Source organism: Stegostoma tigrinum, chromosome 2 (assembly GCF_030684315.1).
Source record: "Stegostoma tigrinum isolate sSteTig4 chromosome 2, sSteTig4.hap1, whole genome shotgun sequence".
NCBI lineage: Eukaryota > Metazoa > Chordata > Chondrichthyes > Orectolobiformes > Stegostomatidae > Stegostoma > Stegostoma tigrinum.
Window position 1 is genome coordinate 161868345 of NC_081355.1, and position 22374 is coordinate 161890718.

The following is a 22374-nucleotide window of genomic DNA, read 5'->3' on the forward strand; positions in this document are numbered from 1 at the left end:
CTTTCCTCCTCTCACTTTGAACTCATGACCCCTAGTAATTGAGACCCCCACTCTGGGAAAAAGCTTCTTGCTATCCACCCTGTCTATACCCCTCATGATTTTGTAGACCTCAATCAGGTTTCCCCTCAATCTCCATCTTTCTAATGAAAATAATCCTAATCTATTCAACCTTTCTTCATAGCTAGCACCCTCCATACCAGGCAACATCCTGGTGAACCTCCTCTGCAAATTTCTCCGCTCAACTCTCCAATCTATCTATATTCTGCTGCATTCTCCGACAGTCCCCTTCACTATTTGCTACTCCACCAATCTTATATCATCTGCAAACTTGCTGATCAGATCATCTGTACCTTCCTCCAGATCATTTACATATATCACAAACAACAGTGGTCCCAGCACAGATCCCTGTGGAACACCACTGGTCACAGGTCTCCAATTTGAGAAACTCCCTTCTAATACTACCCTCGGTCTCCTGTTGCCTAGCCAGTTTTTTATCCATCGAGCTAGCACACCCTGGACCCCATGCGACTCCACTTTCTCCATCAGCCTGCCATGGGGAACCTTATCAAACGCCTTACTGAAGTCCATGTATATGATATCTACAGCCTTTCCCTCAATCAACTTTGTCACGTCCTCAAAGAATTCTATCAAGTTGGTAAGACATGATCTTCCCTGCACAAAACCATGTTGCCTATTACTGATAAGCCCATTTTCTTCCAAATGGGAATAGATCCTATCCCTCAGTCTCTTCTCCAGTAGCTTCCCCACCACTGATGTCACAAACACTCCCCAGGACCTTAGCATGAAATGTGGAAGTCCTGCCCTGATGTGCCTTTCCAAAATGCAACACCTCACATTTATCTGAATTAAACTCCACCTGCCACAGGGTGCAGATACATGGGAACACCACACCCTGCAACCTCCCCTCCAAGCCACTCATCAACCCAACTTGGAAATATTTTGCTGTTCCCTTGGTGTGGGGCGGCTGAGCCAAAATCCTGGAATTCCATCCCTAAGGTTATTGTGGGTCTAGCAGAAAGGGCAGGTTGAAAAAGGGCAGCTGGCTGACTCCGTGCCTCAGAGTAGCAGGGACCTGGGCTGGCCTACAGTCAGACTGTTACCTGTTTGCAATAAGCAGTGATGTTTGTTGGGTGCAGAAACCCAGTCAGTGCATTCTGCCAGCCTGGGCCAACAGCGCAGGCAAATGAGAGGATTTTGTTCAAGTTCACAGACCCTTTGCGTGTGGACAGGATGAACGGTACACTGTTCCACTGAGAGGTGACATTACATCAGCTGGAGGTATCCACTCTCCGGCTGATCCCCTGTGAAACTGAGAGTAAAACACCTCTGATCCCACAGTGACTTGATCACACAGTGGGATCCGGTCTTGCTGCTCCAGTGACAAATCGGGATAGCCTGGCTGCGATCTGCTGAAGCGATCACATCTCCCACTGGTTCACTGCCGCATTAGATTCCTCCCTGTGATCGGGTGACATTGAGTGCGGCTGAGCGAGTAGATCAGCGTGTGGGTGGATCCCTGTGGCTGGGTATGTCAGTAACAGGCGGATCCCGGGAGCAGATGCAATGTCTCAGGCGGAGAGAGGCAGCACGGAGCCTGTGGCTGGGAAGCTGGGGCAGGACAGCGAGGAGGAGGAGGAGGAGGAGGAAGCCGAGATCCTGGAGGAGAGTCCGTGCGGCCGCTGGCAGAAACGGCCCGAGCAGGTCAGCCAGAGAGAGACCGTGGGAGTTAGAGGCGTAGACGGAGTGAGGGATTGAGAGGGAGAGAGTCAGTGCAGAAATGAAGAGAACAGTAAAGTAACCGGAGGGAGAAGGGAGGGATTGAGCAGGGGAGAGTGAGGGAGGGAGGGGGAGATTGACCGTAGGGAGTGTGCAGGGAGGGAGAGATGGAGGGAGAGAAAGAGAGGGAAGGGGAAAGAGAGAGGAGGAATGCACTCGCTAACACACATCAACACGTACTCTAATACATTCATTCTGTAATCAGTGTGCACATGCTGATAGATAAGTGTGCATGCACACTCACCGTCTGATACACATTAATGTCCTGCCCCAGGCTGAGCTCCAGTCTGAGGGGTATGCCTGAACACTCACAGGTAGGCCTCTTGACACTGTTATCATCCTGCAGTCTGGAGTGAAGGAGACATCTTTATGGTATAAACAAACTCACTAGGGGACCCCCTTCTCTCTGTCAGCTCTAGCAGTTTACAACATGAGAAGTCAATTCTCCTTAACTCTGTTTTAAATCTGGGAGCCATTATCCTCAGACTTTGACCTCTCGTTACACGTTGCCACACATTTACTTTGTCAATCCCCTTTAGCATCTTCTATCTCTCCGTTAGATCTCCTGTCATTCTTCTAATTTATAAAAATAAGAGCATTGACCTAAACTGCACAATTTGCTTTCATAAGTCAAGCCCCCCATCTATAGAGGTACATAGAGACAGATTTATATCATTTGCAGATTGTTGATCCCAACAAATCTGTCTTGAATGAATTTCCCATCCTGCAGCTCCTCAGTCAGAAAAACATTCCTCCTTCCATGTTAGTGCTACCACAAAACACATTGTTCCTCAGCAAACCATTTACATGCCATAAAATAATGCAAAGGACAGAACAGTCACATCATTGATAATTATTTCAACAATGCAAAATAAATAATGCATAAAAACACAAAGTGTTGGGGAAGATTGCCAGCATCCCTTACCTTGCTTTTATTTAAATGCTCATTAGCTGGCAATATCCTGGACATATCGACACTCACACAGACCATTCCCCTCACATGCAGCCAGGATCTTACTGGATACATTTCTCTCTTTGTTCATTCTCTGTTTCCATGTAAACTTGGGATCATCTGAAATTGTTGCCTACCCTCACATAGTGCGCTCGCAGCCTGCCATCAGTTCTCTGTTTGGCAACACTTCAATATTTATATTTGCATTGCCATTTCTTGTTCCTCCATGCCATCACTTCTCCCTATTCCTGCAAGCTCCGACAGCCCCACAATCCTCCAAGATCCCTGTGCCCCTCCAATTCCGGTCTCTAGCTCACCCCCACAAATGCCTTTGTTCTGCCAGTCATGCCATGCCATCAGCTCCTGGTGTCTGAGCTCCAGAATTCTCCTGAAATCCCTTCACTTCTCACCTTTCCGTTAAGACACTCCTTGAAAGCTACCTTTTTAACCAAGCCCTTTGGTTATTTGCAGAAGTGGTTTGTGTTTGGCGTTGCACTTTACTCAAACTGGTGGTGAAACCTCAGAGCAATGTTTGAACATGGGAAAGCAGCTTATAAACATTGACTACTGTTTGCATTTGATCCTGGCTGCCTGGATTCTGAGGGTTGACCCTGACTCTGAATCAAGGTTGTGACCCAGAGTGGTGCTGCCCCCGTGATTACTGTAATCATGTTTAATACTTCAACACAGAGACTGCTGTCACTGTGATGGGGTGGAGGGGAGACTGCAAAGACAGTTTGGCAGAGGATCAACCAGGTTTAGCAGCAACTGTCAAGGACAGGGCATACAGACAGCCGTGTGGAACAAGCTGCACAGAACCAGCCTGCACTCACACAGGCACAACAAATGTGACCACATTTGGAACATCGAACGTTACAGCACAGAACAGGCCCTTCGGCCCTCGATGTTGCGCCGACCTGTCATACCAATCTCAAGCCCATCTAACCTACACTATTCCATGTACGTCCATATGCTTGTCCAATGACCATTTCAATGCCCTTAAAGTTTAAATCCTGGTTATATCTTCCACACACATGCGGCAAGACCTGGTCAGCATGGTGATTTGAGCTGATAAACGTGATCAGGTGTACCCTAAAACTCTGTGGGAAGCTATGTAAGTGATTGCTGGGTCCCTCGCTGAGATATTTGTATCACCAATATCTATAGGTGAGGTTGTGAAAGACTGGAGTTTAGCTGACGTGTTGCCTCTATTTAAGAAAGGCGGGGGTAAGGAAAAGCCAGGGAATGACAGACCGGTGAGGCTGACATCGGTGGTGGGTAAGTTGTTGGGGGGATTCCTTTGGGACAGGATTTACATGGATTTGGAAATGCAAGGACTTATTAGGATAGTCAGCATGGCTCTGTGCATGGGAGATTATGTCTCATTAACTAGATTGAGCTTTTTGAAGAAGTAATGAAGTGGATTGATGAGAGCAGAGCATTGGACATGATCTATACAGATATTAGTAAGGCATTTGACAAAGTTCCTCATGGTAGACTGGATAGCAAGGTTTAGGTCACATGGAATACAGGGAGAATGAGCCATTTGGATATAGAACTGGCTCGAAGGTAGAAGGCAGAGGGTGGTGGTGGAGGGTTGCTTTTCAGATTGGAGGCCTGTGACCAGTGGTGTGCCAAAAGGATCAGAGCTGAGTTAATAAAGTGTGAAGCTGGATGAACACAGCAGGCCAAGCAGCATCTCAGCAGCACAAAAGCTGACGTTTCGGGCCAAGACCCTTCATCAGAGAGGTGCTCCTGAGATGCTGCTGGGCCTGCTGTGTTCATCCAGCTTCACACTTTATTATCTTGGATTCTACAGCATCTGCAGTTCCCATTATTTCAGAGCTGAGTTCACTGCTTTTTGTCATTGATATAAATGATTTGGATGTGAACATAGGAGTTAGGGTTAGTAACTTTGCAGATGATGCCAAAATTAGTGGTGTAGTGGACAGTAAAGGCGGTTACCCCAGAGTACAACGGGACCTTAATCTGTTGGGCCAATGGGCTGAGGAATGGTAGATGGAGTTTAATTTAGATAAATGAGGTGCTGCATTTTGGAAAGGTATATCAGGGCAGGATGGATACACTTGATAATAAGGCCCTGGGGGTAGTTGCTGAACACAGAGACCTCGGGGGGCAGGTTCATAGTTCCTTGTAAGTGGATTCACAGGTAGACAGGGCGGTGAGGAAGGGATCAGGTCCACTTGTCTTATTGGTCAGTGTGTTGAGTATAGGAGTTGGGAGGTCATGTTGCAGCTGTACAGGACATTGGTTAGGCCACTTTTGGAATTCAGTGTGCAATTCTGGTCTCCCTTCTACAGGAAAGATGTTGTGAAACTTGAAAGGGTTCAGAAAAGATTTACAAAGATGTGGCCAGGATTGGAGGGTTTGAGCTACAGGGAGGGGCTGAATAGGCTGTAGCTATTTTCCCTGGAGTGTTGGAGGAAGCGGGAGACCTTATAGGGGTTTAAAATCGTGAGGGTCATGGATAGGGTGAATAGCTAAGGTCTTTTCTCCAGAGTGGGGGAGTCCAAAATTAGAGGGTTTAAGGTAAAAGGGGAAAGATTCAAAAGGGATCAGAACTTTTTCACACAGAGGGTGGTGTGTGTACGGAATGAGCTGCCTGAGGAAGTGGTGGAGGCCGGTACAATGACAATATTTAACAGGCAGCTGGATGGGAATATGAGGATATCTGGTCGGCATGGACGAGTTGGGCCAAAGGGTCTGTTTCCATGCTGTATATCCCTATGATCGTATAACTCTAATTAGGAATAGGCCATTCTGCCCCTCAAATCTGCTCTTCCTTCAAAGGCTGATCTGGTTAACCTTCACTGTCCAGTCTGTTCTTTATATACTTCAAACCTCTCTTTGGTCAATGTTCAGCAACATTCGATGTTTTCTGCTTGGATTTCAGCAAGGCTTCTGATCAGGCCCCACATGGGAGACTCAAAGGTAAGAGCCTGTGGGAGCTAAGGAAATTTAGCAAATTGGTTTCACAATTGGCTGAGCAGCAGGAAGCAGGAGATGATGGTTGAAGGGTGTTTCTGAGGCTGGAAGCCTGTGTCCAGTCACTGGGGTAAGTGCTGGGGTTTGTGTAAATGATTTAGACTGAATGTAGTAGGGTTGATTAATAAGTTCATTGGTGATAGATGAATGGATGGGGAGGTAAATAGTGAGGAGGACAGTGTTAGATTACAGGAGGGTATGGATGGACTGGTCAGTATCCAATGGGATTCAATCCGGATAAATGTGAGGTGATGATGCACGTTGGCAGGACAGACAAGGCAAGGGAACACATGATGAACAGCAGGACCCTGAGAAGCCCCAAGGATCAGAGGGACCCTGGTGTGCATGTACAACAGTCCCTTCTGGTCTCAGGGCAAGTGGATAAAGTGAAGAAGGATATGATATCAGAGATAATGGGAACTGCAGATGCTGGAGATTCCAAGATAATAAAATGTGAGGCTGGACGAACACAGCAGGCCAAGCAGCATCTCAGGAGCACAAAAGCTGACGTTTCAGGCCTAGACGCTTTTATTAGCTGAGGGATAAGTTTAAGGAGCAGTGATGTTATCCTGGAACTGTACAAAACATCAGTTAAGCCACAGCTGGAGTATTGTGTGCAGTTCTGGAACCCATGCTATCAGAGGGGTGTGATAGCACTGGAGGGGGTGCAGAGGGAGATTTACCAGGGTGTCTCCTGGATTGGAGAGTTTCAGTGATGAAGAGAGACTGGACAAACTGGGGTCGTTTTCCTGAGCAGAGGAGACTGAGAGGGGATGTGATTGAGATGGATAAAATTATGAGGGTCACAGACAGGGCAGACAGGAAAGAGGGATGAATGACTAGGGAGGGGGAGGTGTGCGGTGTGGGGTGCTATGATTTACGGGAAGGGGCAGGAGGTTTAGTGGGGACGTGAGGATAAATGTTTTCACCCAAAGAGTTGGGAAGTGTCTGGAGCTCACTACCTGTAGGAAGTGTTTAGATTTGCACTGTGATGCCAAGCTAAACAAGGCGATGGGTCATGTGCTGGAAAATGGGATTGGAATACTGAGGCTAAAATAGTATCAGAGATAATGGGAACTGCAGATGCTGGAGATTCCAAGATAATAAAATGTGAGGCTGGATGAACACAGCAGGCCAAGCAGCATCTCAGGAGCACAAAAGCTGACGTTTCGGGCCTAGACCCTTCATCAGAGAGGGGGATGGGGGGAGGGAACTGGAATAAATAGGGAGAGAGGGGGAGGCGGACCGAAGATGGAGAGTAAAGAAGATAGGTGGAGAAGGTGTGGGTGGGGAGGTAGGGAGGGGATAGGTCAGTCCAGGGAAGACGGACAGGTCAAGGAGGTGGGATGAGGTTAGTAGGTAGCTGGGGGTGCGGCTTGGGGTGGGAGGAAGGGATGGGTGAGAGGAAGAACCGGTTAGGGAGGCAGAGACAGGTTGGACTGGTTTTGGGATGCAGTGGGTGGGGGGGAAGAGCTGGGCTGGTTGTGTGGTGCAGTGGGGGGAGGGGATGAACTGGGCTGGTTTAGGGATGCAGTGGGGGAAGGGGAGATTTTGAAACTGGTGAAGTCCACATTGATACCATATGGCTGCAGGGTTCCCAGGCGGAATATGAGTTGCTGTTCCTGCAACCTTCGGGTGGCATCATTGTGGCAGTGCAGGAGGCCCATGATGGACATGTCATCAAGAGAATGGGAGGGGGAGTGGAAATGGTTTGCGACTGGGAGGTGCAGTTGTTTGTTGCGAACTGAGCGGAGGTGTTCTGCAAAGCGGTCCCCAAGCCTCCGCTTGGTTTCCCCAATGTAGAGAAAGCCGCACCGGGTACAGTGGATGCAGTATACCACATTGGCAGATGTGCAGGTGAACCTCTGCTTAATGTGGAATGTCATCTTGGGGCCTGGGATGGGGGTGAGGGAGGAGGTGTGGGGACAAGTGTAGCATTTCCTGCGGTTGCAGGGGAAGGTGCCGGGTGTGGTGGGGTTGGAGGGCAGTGTGGAGCGAACAAGGGAGTCACGGAGAGAGTGGTCTCTCCGGAAAGCAGACAGGGGAGGGGATGGAAAAATGTCTTGGGTGGTGGGGTCGGATTGTAAATGGCGGAAGTGTCGGAGGATAATGCGTTGTATCCGGAGGTTGGTAGGGTGGTGTGTGAGAACGAGGGGGATCCTCTTGGGGCGGTTGTGGCGGGGGCGGGGTGTGAGGGATGTGTCGCGGGAAATGCGGGAGACGCGGTCAAGGGCGTTCTCAATCACCGTGGGGGGGAAGTTGCGGTCCTTAAAGAACTTGGACATCTGGGATGTGCGGGAGTGGAATGTCTTATCATGGGAGCAGATGCGGCGGAGGCGGAGGAATTGGGAATAGGGGATGGAATTTTTGCAGGAGGGTGGGTGGGAGGAGGTGTATTCTAGGTAGCTGTGGCCCCCTCCACCGACACTCTCATCCGCCTAGCGGAACTCGTCCTCACACTCAACAACTTCTCTTTTGACTCCTCCCACTTCCTACAGACTAAGGGGGTGGCCATGGGCACCCGCATGGGCCCCAGCTATACCTGCCTCTTTGTAGGTTACGTGGAACAGTCCATCTTCCGCACCTACACAGGCCCCAAACCCCACCTCTTCCTCCGGTACATTGATGACTGTATCGGCGCCGCCTCTTGCTCCCCAGAGGAGCTCGAACAGTTCATCCACTTCACCAACACCTTCCACCCCAACCTTCAGTTCACCTGGGCCATCTCCAGCACATCCCTCACCTTCCTGGACCTCTCAGTCTCCATCTCAGGCAACCAGCTTGTAACTGATGTCCATTTCAAGCCCACCGACTCCCACAGCTACCTAGAATACACCTCCTCCCACCCACCCTCCTGCAAAAATTCCATCCCCTATTCCCAATTCCTCCGCCTCCGCCGCATCTGCTCCCATGATAAGACATTCCACTCCCGCACATCCCAGATGTCCAAGTTCTTTAAGGACCGCAACTTCCCCCCCACGGTGATTGAGAACGCCCTTGACCGCGTCTCCCGCATTTCCCGCGACACATCCCTCACACCCCGCCCCCGCCACAACCGCCCCAAGAGGATCCCCCTCGTTCTCACACACCACCCTACCAACCTCCGGATACAACGCATTATCCTCCGACACTTCCGCCATTTACAATCCGACCCCACCACCCAAGACATTTTTCCATCCCCACCCCTGTCTGCTTTCCGGAGAGACCACTCTCTCCGTGACTCCCTTGTTCGCTCCACACTGCCCTCCAACCCCACCACACCCGGCACCTTCCCCTGCAACCGCAGGAAATGCTACACTTGTCCCCACACCTCCTCCCTCACCCCCATCCCAGGCCCCAAGATGACATTCCACATTAAGCAGAGGTTCACCTGCACATCTGCCAATGTGGTATACTGCATCCACTGTACCCGGTGCGGCTTTCTCTACATTGGGGAAACCAAGCGGAGGCTTGGGGACCGCTTTGCAGAACACCTCCGCTCAGTTCGCAACAAACAACTGCACCTCCCAGTCGCAAACCATTTCCACTCCCCCTCCCATTCTCTTGATGACATGTCCATCATGGGCCTCCTGCACTGCCACAATGATGCCACCCGAAGGTTGCAGGAACAGCAACTCATATTCCGCCTGGGAACCCTGCAGCCATATGGTATCAATGTGGACTTCACCAGTTTCAAAATCTCCCCTTCCCCTACTGCATCCCTAAACCAGCCCAGTTCATCCCCTCCCCCCACTGCACCACACAACCAGCCCAGCTCTTCCCCCCCACCCACTGCATCCCAAAACCAGTCCAACCTGTCTCTGCCTCCCTAACCGGTTCTTCCTCTCACCCATCCCTTCCTCCCACCCCAAGCCGCACCCCCAGCTACCTACTAACCTCATCCCACCTCCTTGACCTGTCCGTCTTCCCTGGACTGACCTATCCCCTCCCTACCTCCCCACCCACACCTTCTCCACCTATCTTCTTTACTCTCCATCTTCGGTCCGCCTCCCCCTCTCTCCCTATTTATTCCAGTTCCCTCCCCCCATCCCCCTCTCTGATGAAGGGTCTAGGCCCGAAACGTCAGCTTTTGTGCTCCTGAGATGCTGCTTGGCCTGCTGTGTTCATCCAGCCTCACATTTTATTATCTTGGAATACTGAGGCTGTTGTTTTCGGTTGACACAGACTCGATCTCTGTTACTGTATTTGCTCCTTTCCAATCTGATTGAACTTTTCCAGAATTGAGTGAATTTTCAGAAAATTGTTCCCGAAGAATTTACTCCCTCATTAGCAGCTCTTTTAAAACCCGATGATGGAGTCCTTCTAGACCTGGAGCTTCATCAGTTTGTTATGGTCCACTTCCCTTCTGATTCACCCAGTTCCTCTCTGGTCTAGGCCCAAAACGTCAGCCTTCCTGCTCCTTTGATGCTGCTTGGCCTGCTATGTTCATCCAGCTCTACACCTTGTTATCTCCTCTCTCTTGCCCACCTGATGTACAGCCTGTACTGGAATGGTTTTTGAATCCTACAGTCATAGAATCAAAAAGTACAGAAGATGCCTTTCAGCCCATCAGATTTGTACCACTAAAGTAATGCTAAATCTATTCTTCCCTCTTTCCCACACTACGCCCATAGTCTTGAAAGTTATTACATCGCAATTGCCTATGCAGGCACTTTTTACAAATTGTGAGGTTTCCTGCCTCAACTCCCCTCCGAGGCAGTGCATTCCAGACCCTTACTCTCCTCTGGGTGAAAAGCCTTTTTGCTCAAATTCTATGCCCTGAAACTCCTGCCCTTCACTTTAAAATTATGACCCCTTGTTATTGGCCTTAAACTAAGGGGAACATCTGCTTCCTATCCCTCCCATCCATGCCCCTCATAATCAGGTCCCCTCTCAACCTTCTCTACCCCAAAGAAAACAACCTGAGCTTGCCCAGCGTCTGTTTATGCTGAAATGTTCCGTCCCAGGCAACATCCTGGTGAATCTCCTCTGTATCCCCTCCAGTGCAATCAGACCCCTCCGACAGTGCACTGACCAGAGCTGCACACAGTGCCCTGGCTGTGACCTTTACACTCCAACATAACCTACTTGCTCTCACAATCAATGCTTGGACTGATAAACTCCTGTTTTCCATCTGAACTATTAATCTGTCATGTCTCCTTCAGGGATCTCTGGATAAACAGTCCAAGATCCTTCTGTCCTCCTGAGCTTCCCAGTGTCCTGCCATTCATTAAGTACTCCCTTGATTCATTCCCTCTTCCAAAGTTATCACCTCAGTACCTTCTGTAGTGAAGTCAGAAGGAAAATATTTGTTCTTTTCGTCCCCCATTTCCTTGTTATCTGCTGTTAACTTCTATTTTATCGGGATGTTACCTGGAATGGAGAGAAGGTCTTACGGGGAAAGGTTGAGAGAGCTAGGGCTTTTCTCTTTAGAGTGACGAAGGATATGAGAGGTGGCTTGATAGAGGTTTACAAAATGATCAGGGGTATAGATAGATTGGGCAGCCAGAGACTTTTTCCTCGGGTGGAGGTAGCGATTACGAGGGGACATAGTTTTAAATTGAGTGGAGGTAGATATCGGGGAGACGTCAGAGGTAGGTTCTTTACTCAGAGAGTGGTCGGGGTGTGGAATGCATTGCCGGAGAGTGTAGTGGAGACAGCCTCATTAGGGGCATTTAAGCAGCTATTAGACAGGCATATGGCTGATAGTATAAGGTAGGGGTGGAGGTTAGATAGACCTTAGTTTAGGGTAAAAGTTCAGCACAACATTGTGGGCCGAAGGGCCTGTACTGTGCTGTACTGGTCTATGTTCTATGTTCTATGTTATATTCTCATTCTTTAGAGACCAACACTCGCCTTACTTACTCTTGCCAGTAACTATAAATATGTGAGAACATAATTTCACCTGCACCGCTTCCAGCCTTTGACAATGCAGAATCAGGCTGTTCAGGCCCTCTGCATGCAGATGCTTGGGTAATGTGCTCTGGAAGAAAGGAGTTTGAATCAAGCCCCCCCAGAGAGAGCGAGAGAGAGAGAGACTCAGAATGGGAGGCAGTGCTTGTGTCGCTGAAGGTCAGTGTCCTGTCCCCGACTCAGTAAGCTCAAAACCTCCTACTGACTGACGACAGAAAATGCCAGTATGTTCCTTCACCCTGGGTGATCCCTGATCCAGAGCCTGGACACAGGCTCTGAAACCATCTGCAGAGAGCAACCCTCTCCCAACAACACAAAACCTGTTGACCCCCAGCTTCTCACAGGCCCCCTGGATAAATCCTTCAACCCCCTTAGACCCCCACAGTCCCAATATCGCCGTACATAGCCACTGACTCCATGCTGGACTCTTCAAGTGCCCCTTTGAACATTTCCACGCTCAGTGGAATTTCACTGCGGCAGATGTTAGAACTAAATTTCTTTAAATATCTGAAGTTAAATGTTAGCCTGAAGGTGCCCAGGCAGCTGCTTTCTCCTGGATGGTGTCGAGCTTATTTAGTATTGATAGAGAGCACACATCCAGGAAGTGGGGATAATAGAACAGGCCGTTCAGCCCACCATGTCTACACCATTCTAAACTAATCCTATTGTCCTGCATATGGTCCCTATCCTTCTATTCACTACCTCTTCATCCCTCAGCCTAAATGCCTCTTAAACTTTCCTATTGCCTCTGCTTTTACCACCCCTTCTGGTAGCACATTCCAGGTACCTACCACCATCTGTGTGCTGAGGCTCTGAAAGCCTGTGTTTTTAAATAAATCTGTTGGACTATAACCTGTTGTTGTGTAATTTCTGACTTTGTTCAGCCCAGTCTAACACTGGCACCTCCACATCCCCTTTAAACTCCCCCCCCCGCACCTCACCTTAAACCTATTTCCCCTAATAATTGACATTTCCACCCTGGGAAAAAGACTCTGACTACCCACCCTATCCATGCCTCTCATAATTTTATCAGGTGACAATCCACGTTTGTTCACCCTCTCCTTACAGCTAACACACTCCAATCCAGGCAGCTTCCAGGTACCTTCTCCAGTGCTTCCTCTTCCAGGACCAGAACTCTACACTCTTCTCCAAATGTGGCCCATGTACATTTTTATACAGCTGCAATATTCTTTCAGGGGATAAGGGTATCACTGGCCAGGCAGCATCTATTGCCCATCCCTAATTACCCAGTCACATTGCTGTGGGTCTGGAGTCACATGTAGACCACTTCAGGTGAGGATGGCAGTTTTCTTCCCTAATGGACATTAGTGACCCAGATGGGTTGTTTATCTCCTACCAATTGACAATGCTTTCAGAGTCATCGTTAAACTCCTAATTCCACATGTTTATTGAATTCAAATTCCACTATCTACCATGGTAAGATTCAAACCCAGGTTCTCAGAACATTACCAAGGTCTCCAGCTTGGTGTTCTACCAGTAATACCACCAGGCATCACCTCCCCCAACTTGTAAGCCAGTTTTTATACTCAATTCCCTGATTGATGAAGACAAGCATACACCTTCTTTACCACCATATCCACTTGTGTTGCCACTTTCAGGGGTGTAGACTTACGCCCCAAGATCCTTCTGTGTATCAATGCTCCACAGGGTCCTGCTATTTATTGAATCCTTTCCTCTTGCATTTGACTGCCCAAGATGCATTATCTCACACGTGTCTGGATTAAACAACCTCTGCCATTTCTCCAACAAATCTATACCCGGCTATATCCATTGACAATCTTCCTCACTATCCACAACTCCATCAATTTTCATGTCATATGCAAATATGTTAATTCGACCTCCTACATTTTCATCCAAATCATTTATATATGTTCACAAGTGAATATTTGGGCTCGTTCCCCAGTACAAGGTACAGCATGGCCCCTTCCCTAGTTCAGTTACCTACAGATTGCTTCAAGAAATGCTTCCAGATGCACAGAACAAATTCTGTCCCTTCCAAGCCTCTGGCACTAAGGGAGCCCCAGTCCCTGTTAGGGATGTTAAAATCAGGCACTACAGTGGCCCTCTACAACTTCTCTTTTGACTTCTCCCACTTCCTACAGACTTAGGGGGTGGCCATGGGCACCCGCATGGGCCCCAGCTATGCCTGCCTCTTTGTAGGTTACGTGGAACAGTCCCTCTTCCGCACCTACACAGGCCCCAAACCCCACCTCTTCCTCCGGTACATTGATGACTGTATCGGCGCCGCCTCTTGCTCCCCAGAGGAGCTCGAACAGTTCATCCACTTCACCAACACCTTCCACCCCAACCTTCAGTTCACCTGGGCCATCTCCAGCACATCCCTCATCTTCCTGGACCTCTCAGTCTCCATCTCAGGCAACCAGCTTGTAACTGATGTCCATTTCAAGCCCACCGACTCCCACAGCTACCTAGAATACACCTCCTCCCACCCACCCTCCTGCAAAAATTCCATCCCCTATTCCCAATTCCTCCGCCTCCGCCGCATCTGCTCCCATGATAAGACATTCCACTCCCGCACATCCCAGATGTCCAAGTTGTTCAAGGACCGCAATTTTCCCCCCACAGTGATCGAGAACGCCCTTGACCGCGTCTCCCGTATTTCCCGCAACACATCCCTCACACCCCGCCCCCGCCACAACCGCCCTAAGAGGATCCCCCTCGTTCTCACACACCACCCTACCAACCTCCGGATACAACGCATCATCCTCCGACACTTTCGCCATTTACAATCCGACCCCACCACCCAAGACATTTTTCCATCCCCTCCCCTGTCTGCTTTCCGGAGAGACCACTCTCTCCGTGACTCCCTTGTTCGCTCCACACTGCCCTCCAACCCCACCACACCCGGCACCTTCCCCTGCAACCGCAGGAAATGCTACACTTGCCCCCACACCTCCTCCCTCACCCCTATCCCAGGCCCCAAGATGACATTCCACATGAAGCAGAGGTTCACCTGCACATCTGCCAATGCGGTATACTGCATCCACTGTACCCAGTGTGGCTTCCTCTACATTGGGGAAACCAAGAGGAGGCTTGGAGACCGCTTTGCAGAACACCTCTGCTCAGTTCGCAACAAACAACTGCACCTCCCAGTCGCAAACCATTTCCACTCCCCCTCCCATTCTTTAGATGACATGTCCATCATGGGCCTCCTGCAGTGCCACAATGATGCCACCGAAGGTTGCAGGAACAGCAACTCATATTCCGCTTGGGAACCCTGCAGCCCAATGGTATCAATGTGGACTTCACCAGCTTCAAAATCTCCCCTTCCCCCACTGCATCCCAAAACCAGTCCAGATTGTCTCTGCCTCCCTAACTTGTTCTTCCTCTCACCCATCCCTTCATCCCACACCAAGCCGCACCCCCATCTACCCACTAACCTCATCCCACCTCCTTGACCTGTCCGTCTTCCCTGGACTGAACTATCCCCTCCCTACCTCCCCACGTATACTCTCTCCACCTATCTTCTTTACTCTCCATCTTCGGTCCGCCTCCCCCTCTCTCCCTATTTATTCCAGTTCCCTCTCCCCATCCCCCTCTCTGATGAAGGGTCTAGGCCCGAAACGTCAGCTTTTGTGCTCCTGAGATGCTGCTTGGCCTGCTGTGTTCATCCAGCTTCACATTTTATTATCTTGGATTCTCCAGCATCTGCAGTTCCCATTATCTCTGATACTACAGTGACCCTGTTGTTTTTACATCTTTCCATAATCTGCTTACCTATCGGTTTCTCCAGCCCCCTGCCAGATATTAGGAGGCTGTTAGACTAATACCATCATACTGACTGTACCTTACGTATCCCTGAGCTCCATCCTTATGGCCTTACTGGATGGGTCTTCTGGTGTCCTGTCTTAGTGCAGCTGGGACATTGTGTCAATCAGTAATGTAACTTCCACCATTCCGTTTTACATCCCTCTATCTCACTTCTGAATTGTGTGTCATTGATGGCAGACAGGCTGCCAGGAGTCAGGAGGTGAGTAACTCACCACAGAATTCCTCTCCTTTATCAATAACATCTTCAAAAATCTCCAACAAGGTCACCAAAGATCATTTTCCTGTCTCCCACGCTGACTGTGTCCAATCAGATCATTTCCAATCACGTCCTATATTACCCAAACTTAAAATAGATTCCAGAGCATTTGCCGTGTTCTGGTGTAATGCTGACTGGTGTATAGTTACCCATTTGTTCACACATTCCCTTCTTAAATAATGGGATAACATGGGGAGTGAGGGAGAGAGTGGGATTAGACTGGGTGGGATATTACAGGGAGCAGGTAGTGAGGGGGAGAGTGGGATTAGACTTTGAGGGATATTACAGGGAGCGGGGAGAGTGGGATTAGACTGGGTGGGATATTACAGGGAGCGGGGAGAGTGGGATTAGACTGGGTGGGATATTACAGGGAGCGGGGAGAGAGGGGGGAGAGTGGGATTAAACGGGGTGGGATATTACGGGGAGCGGGGAGTGATGGGGGAGAGTGGGATTAGACTGTGAGGGATATTACAGGGAGCGGAGACAGAGGGGTAGAGTGGGATTAGACTGGGGTGGGATATTACAGGGAGCGGGGAGAGAGGGAGAGAGTGGGATTAGACTGTGAGGGATATTACAGGGAGCGGGGAGAGAGCGGGAGAGTGGGATTAGACTGTGAGGGATATTACAGGGAGCAGGGATTGAGGGGGAGAGTGGGATTAGACGGGGTGGGATATTACAGGGAGCGGGGAGTGAGGGGGACACTGGGATTAGACTGGGTGGGATATTACAGGGATCGGGGAGTGAGGGGGAGAGTGGGATTAGACTGGGTGGGATATTACAGGGAGCGGGGAGTGAGGGGGAGAGTGGGATTAGATTGAGTGGGATATTACAGGGAGCGGGGAGAGAGGGGGAGAGTGGGATTAGACTGTGAGGGATTTTACAGGGAGCGGGGAGAGAGATGAAGAGTGGGATTAGACTCGGTGGGATATTACAGGGAGCGGGGAAAGAGGGGGAGAGTGGGATTAGATTGAGTGGGATATTACAGGGAGTGGGGTGAGAGGGGGAGAGTGGGATTAGACTGTGAGGGATTTTACAGGGAGCGGGGAGAGAGGGGGAGAGTGGGATTAGACTGTGAGGGATTTTACAGGGAGCGGGGAGTGATGGGGAGAGTGGGATTAGACTGGGTGGGATATTACAGAGAGCAGGGAGTGATGGGGAGAGTGGGATTACACTTGGTGGAATATAACAGGGAGCGGGGAGAGAGGGGGAGACCTGGATTACGCTGGGTGGGATATTACAGGGAGCGGAGAGAGAGGGGGAGAGTGGGATTAGACTGAGTGGGATATTACAGGAAGCAGGGAGAGAGGGGGAGAGTGGGATTAGACTGTGAGGGATATTACAGGGAGCGAGGAGTGAGGGGGAGAGTGGGATTAGACTGTGAGGGATATTACAGGGCGTGGGGAGAAAGGGGGGAGAGTGGGATTAGACTGCGTGGGATATTACAGGGAGCGGGGAGTGAGGGGGAGAGTGGGATTAGACTGTGAGGGATATTATAGGGAGCGGGGAGTGAGGGGGAGAGTGGGATTAGACTGGGTGGGATATTATAGGGAGCGGAAAGAGAGGGGGAGAGTGGGATTAGACTGGGTGTGATATTACAGGGAGCGGGGAGAGAGGGCGAGAGTGGGATTAGACTGTGAGGGATATTACAGGGAGCAGGGAGTGATGGGGAGAGTGGGATTAGACTGGGTGGGATATTACAGGGAGCGGAGAGAGAGGGGGAGAGTGGGATTAGACTGGGTGGGATATTACAGGGAGCGGAGAGAGAGGGGGAGAGTGGGATTAGACTGGGTGGGATATTACAGGGAGCGGAGAGAGAGGGGGAGAGTGGGATTAGACTGTGAGGGATATTAGAGGGAGCGGGGAGAGAGGGGGAGAGTGGGATTAGACTGGGTGGGATATTACAGGGAGCGGAGAGAGAGGGGGAGAGTGGGATTAGACTGGGTGGGATATTACAGGGAGCGGGGAGTGAGGGGGAGAGTGGGATTAGACTGCGTGGGATATTACAGGGAGCGGAGAGAGAGGGGGAGAGTGGGATTAGACTGGGTGGGATATTACAGGGAGCGGGGAGTGAGGGGGAGAGTGGGATTAGACTGGGTGGGATATTACAGGGAGCGGAGAGAGAGGGGAGAGTGGGATTAGACTGGGTGGGATATTACAGGGAGCGGAGAGAGAGGGGGAGAGTGGGATTAGACTGTGAGGGATATTAGAGGGAGCGGGGAGAGAGGGGGAGAGTGGGATTAGACTGGGTGGGATATTACAGGGAGCGGAGAGAGAGGGGGAGAGTGGGATTAGACTGGGTGGGATATTACAGGGAGCGGGGAGTGAGGGGGAGAGTGGGATTAGACTGGGTGGGATATTACAGGGAGCGGAGAGAGAGGGGGAGAGTGGGATTAGACTGCGTGGGATATTACAGGGAGCGGGGAGTGAGGGGGAGAGTGTGATTAGACTGTGAGGGATATTATAGGGAGCGGGGAGTGAGGGGGAGAGTGGGATTAGACTGGGTGGGATATTATAGGGAGCGGAAAGAGAGGGGGAGAGTGGGATTAGACTGGGTGTGATATTACAGGGAGCGGAGAGAGAGGGGGAGAGTGGGATTAGACTGGGTGGGATATTACAGGGAGCGGAGAGAGAGGGGGAGAGTGGGATTAGACTGTGAGGGATATTAGAGGGAGCGGGGAGAGAGGGGGAGAGTGGGATTAGACTGGGTGGGATATTACAGGGAGCGGAGAGAGAGGGGGAGAGTGGGATTAGACTGTGAGGGATATTAGAGGGAGCGTGGAGTGAGGGGGAGAGTGGGATTAGACTGGGTGGGATATTACAGGGTGCGGAGAGAGAGGGGGAGAGTGGGATTAGACTGTGAGGGATATTACAGGGAGCGGGGAGAGAGGGGGAGAGTGGGATTAGACTGTGAGGGATATTACAGGGAGCGGGCAGTGTGGGGGAGATTGGGATTAGACTGGGTGGGATATTACAGGGAGCGGGGAGTGAGGGGGAGAGTGGGAATGGACAGGGTGGGATATTACAGGGAGCGGGGAGAGAGGGGGAGAGTCGGATTAGACTTTGAGGGATATTACAGGGAGCAGGGAGTGAGGGGGAGAGTGGGATTAGACTGCGTGGGATATTACAGGGAGCGGGGAGTGAGGGGGAGAGTGGGATTAGACTGGGTGGATTATTACAGGGAGCGGGGAGTGAGGGGGAGAGTGGGATTAGACTGTGAGGGATATTACAGGGAGCGGGGAGTGAGGGGGAGAGTGGGATTAGACTGGGTGGATTATTCCAGGGAGCGGGGAGAGAGGGGGAGAGTGGGATTAGACTGTGAGGGATATTACAGGGAGCAGGGAGTGAGGGGGAGAGTGGGATTATTTTGGGTGACTTTTAGGATGTTTTGGAATATGATGGTGCCGGTGTCAATGTGCTGTTACCTGATCGCAGGTTGCATTTAGTTGGACACTGCTGTGCATACATAGAACATAGAACATAGAACAGTACAGCACAGAACAGGCCCTTCAGCCCACAATGTTGTGCCGACCATTGATCCTCATGTATGCACCCTCAAATTTCTGTGACCATATGCATGTCCAGGAGTCTCTTAAATGACCCCAATGACCTTGCTTCCACAACTGCTGCTGGCAACGCATTCCATGCTCTCACAACTCTCTGCGTAAAGAACCCGCCTCTGACATCCCCTCTATACTTTCCTCCAACCAGCTTAAAACTATGACCCCTCGTGCTAGCCATTTCTGCCCTGGGAAATAGTCTCTGGCTATCAACTCTATCTATGCCTCTCATGTTGCATTTGTGACATTGGCGCAAAATGTCATCAGGTCTGATGTGCTGGTGGTACTTGAAGGCTTTATGACCCTTTGCGGGGGTGGGGTACACCGTCCCTGGCATAATTCATTGGGCAGTTTACAGCCGATGACTGTGGAGATGGGTTTTTGTGGGATTGCACTCTGTCCTGTTCCTGACTCACTGTCAATGCTGCTCCTCCTGCAGGTGAGACAGGGTAATGCAGCTAGCATTGAGAAGATGTTCCTGGCCATGGACACTGAGGAAGGGGTGGAGGTTGCTTGGAATGAGGTTCACTTCGTCAATCCCTGGGTCTTCCTCCTTCATGAGGTGAGCATCAGTTACAATGACACAACACCATGTACATACCATCAGCTCCTGGTGTTTCTTTATTCACTCATCAGGGTGAGCATCTCTGGTTGGCCAGCATTTACTGCCCATCTGTTGTCGTGTGGCACTATCCCCGTGCTCAATGGGATAGACTTCGCACAAATCTAGCAACTGAAGACTGGGCATCCATGAGACACTGTGGGCCATCAATAGCAGCAGAATTGTACTCCAGCACGATCTGTAACCTCATGGCCCGGCATATCCCCCACTCAACCATTACCATCGGGTCAGGGGATCAACCCTGGTTCAATGGAGAGTGCAGGAAGGCAGGCCAGGAGCAGCACCAGACAAACCTGAAGATGAGGTATTAACCCGGTGAAGCCACCAAACAGGACTCCTTGCATGCTAAACAGTGAAAGCAGCAAGTGATAGACTAAGCGATCCCACAATCAACAGATCACACCTAAGCTCTGAAATCCTGCCACATCCAGTCATGAATGATGGTGGGCAACTAAACAAATCACTGGAGGAGCAGGCCCCATCAGTCTCCTCTCGACCATCAGTAAAGTGATGGAAGGTGTCAGTAACAGTGCTATCAAGCAGCACCTGCTCAGCAATAACCTGCTCAGAGACGCCCAGTTTGGGTTCTGCCAGGGCCACTCAGCTCCTGACCTCATTACAGCCTCGGCTCAAACATGGACAAAAGAGCTGAATTCCAGAGGTGAGGGGAGAGTGACAGCCCTTGATATCAAAACAGCATTTGCCTGAGTGTGGTATCAAGGAGCCCGAGCAAAACTGGAATCAGTGGGTATTGGGAGCAAATTCTCCTTTAGGTGGAGTCATGCCTGGCACAAAGGAAGATGGTGGTGGTTGCTGGAGATCAGATATCTCAGCTCCAGGACATCTCTGCAGGAGTCCCTCAGGATGGTGTCCTTGGTCCAGTTATCTTAATAAAAACAGAAGTTACTGGAAAAGCTCTGCAGCTCAGGCAGCATTTGTGAAGAAAAATCAGACATTAGACTATTGGATTAGTAAAGAGATGAAGGGTTACAGGAAGAAGGCAGGAGAAGGAGTAGAGAAACATATCAAATGGCAGAACAGATTCAGTGGGATGAATGGCCTAATTCTGCTCCTGTGTGAGATGGTCTAATAGTGTTGGATGTGTATTAACATTTTCAGCTGAGCCTTCAAATCCCATGGAATGGGTTCATAGAATTCCTACAGTGTGGAAACATGCCATTCAGCTCAACAAGTCCACACCAACTCTCTGAAGAGCATCCCACCCAGACTCATCTCCTATCCTATCCCTGTAACTCCACATTTCCCATGGCTAACATACCTAGCCTGCACGCCCTTGAATACTACAGACAATTTCCCATGGCTAATCCAACTGATGTGTACATCTTTGGACTGTGGGAGGAAACCGGAGCACCCGGAGGAAACCCACGCAGACACGGGGAGAATGTGCAAACTCCACACAGACGGTCACCTGAGGCTAAGAATCGAACCCAGGTCCCTGGTGCTGTGAGGCTGCAGTGCGAACCACTGAGCCACCGTGCCGCCAGCAAGAAAGGAGATGGTCAAGAGAAACTTTGCTGGGCTTCTTTACATAATGTCATTAAATCAAACAGCTCAAGATAATGGCTGCCAGATCCCTTTAAGGGGTCTTACATTACCTCCAATGCATCAGACTTTTCCCATCAGAAAGAGCCAGCGTGTGTATGTTGGGCTCCTGTGCTGTCAAACCTTGTTCCTCCCTGTCCTTCTCCAGCTGCCTTTTGATTGATTGTGTTGGAGGTGCTGATAGTTCCCAGGTGGCAGTGACTCCCTGGATGGAAATGCTGAAGCCAATCCCCAAGCTTCGTGGGGCTGTCTCTATGTCACACAGGTGCTCAGTGAGTGCCATGCTGTGGGTGTGGGGTTTTGAAGGGGACCACTGGGTGTTCTGCCATGTCTACAAGTCCCTCGTTCTCACTGGAAACTCTTTCTGCCTTTCCACAGGAGAATATTAAGTTGGTTTTTGAACATTTCATGCAACTGGAACATCCCAACATTGTCAAATTTCATAGGTACTGGATTGACAACAGAGAGAACCCAGGCAGGAAGAGACCTGCAGGAGAGAGTCACACCAGGGTGAGCATGCTTCCACACAAATGCTGTGGGTCCATGTCCCAAATGGCGTTGGGTTTTGAATTGGTGCATTTAGGGAAGATACAGAGTCTGAGATAACACGGTGTGAAGCTGGAGGAACACAGGAGGCCAGGCAGCATCAGAGGAGCAGGAATGCTGACATCTCAGGTCGAGACCCTTCTTCAGAAATGGGGAGGGAGAAGGGGGCTGTGAAATAGAGAGAGGAGGGGTGGGGCTGGGGAAGGTAGGTGGGATGGTGATAGGTGAGTGTACGTAGGGAGTGGTGGGGATTGATCAGTGAGGTGGGAGGGGTGGATAGGTGGGAAAGAAGACAGACAGGTCACTGGGGATGAGAGGGAAGGTTGGTCATGGGATGAGGCCAGGGGCAGGTGGCGGGGGGCGGAGGGTG

At 50.4% G+C, this 22374-nt stretch overlaps 1 protein-coding gene across 4 annotated transcripts in view; it reads left to right on the forward strand.

Annotated features, from left to right (window-relative positions):
• Positions 1-1518: 1518 nt before the first annotated feature.
• Positions 1519-22374, forward strand: part of LOC125463111 (nuclear receptor-binding protein 2-like) — a 91945-nt gene continuing 71089 nt past the window's right edge. For all 4 annotated transcript variants that reach the window (XM_059641004.1, XM_059641012.1, XM_059641014.1 and 1 more), the window contains exons 1-3: positions 1519-1722; positions 19713-19835; positions 21837-21968. In XM_059641004.1, the coding sequence (XP_059496987.1) occupies positions 1585-1722; positions 19713-19835; positions 21837-21968 (393 nt within the window). In that variant the 5' untranslated portion in view covers positions 1519-1584. The remainder of the gene's footprint in view (positions 1723-19712; positions 19836-21836; positions 21969-22374) is intronic.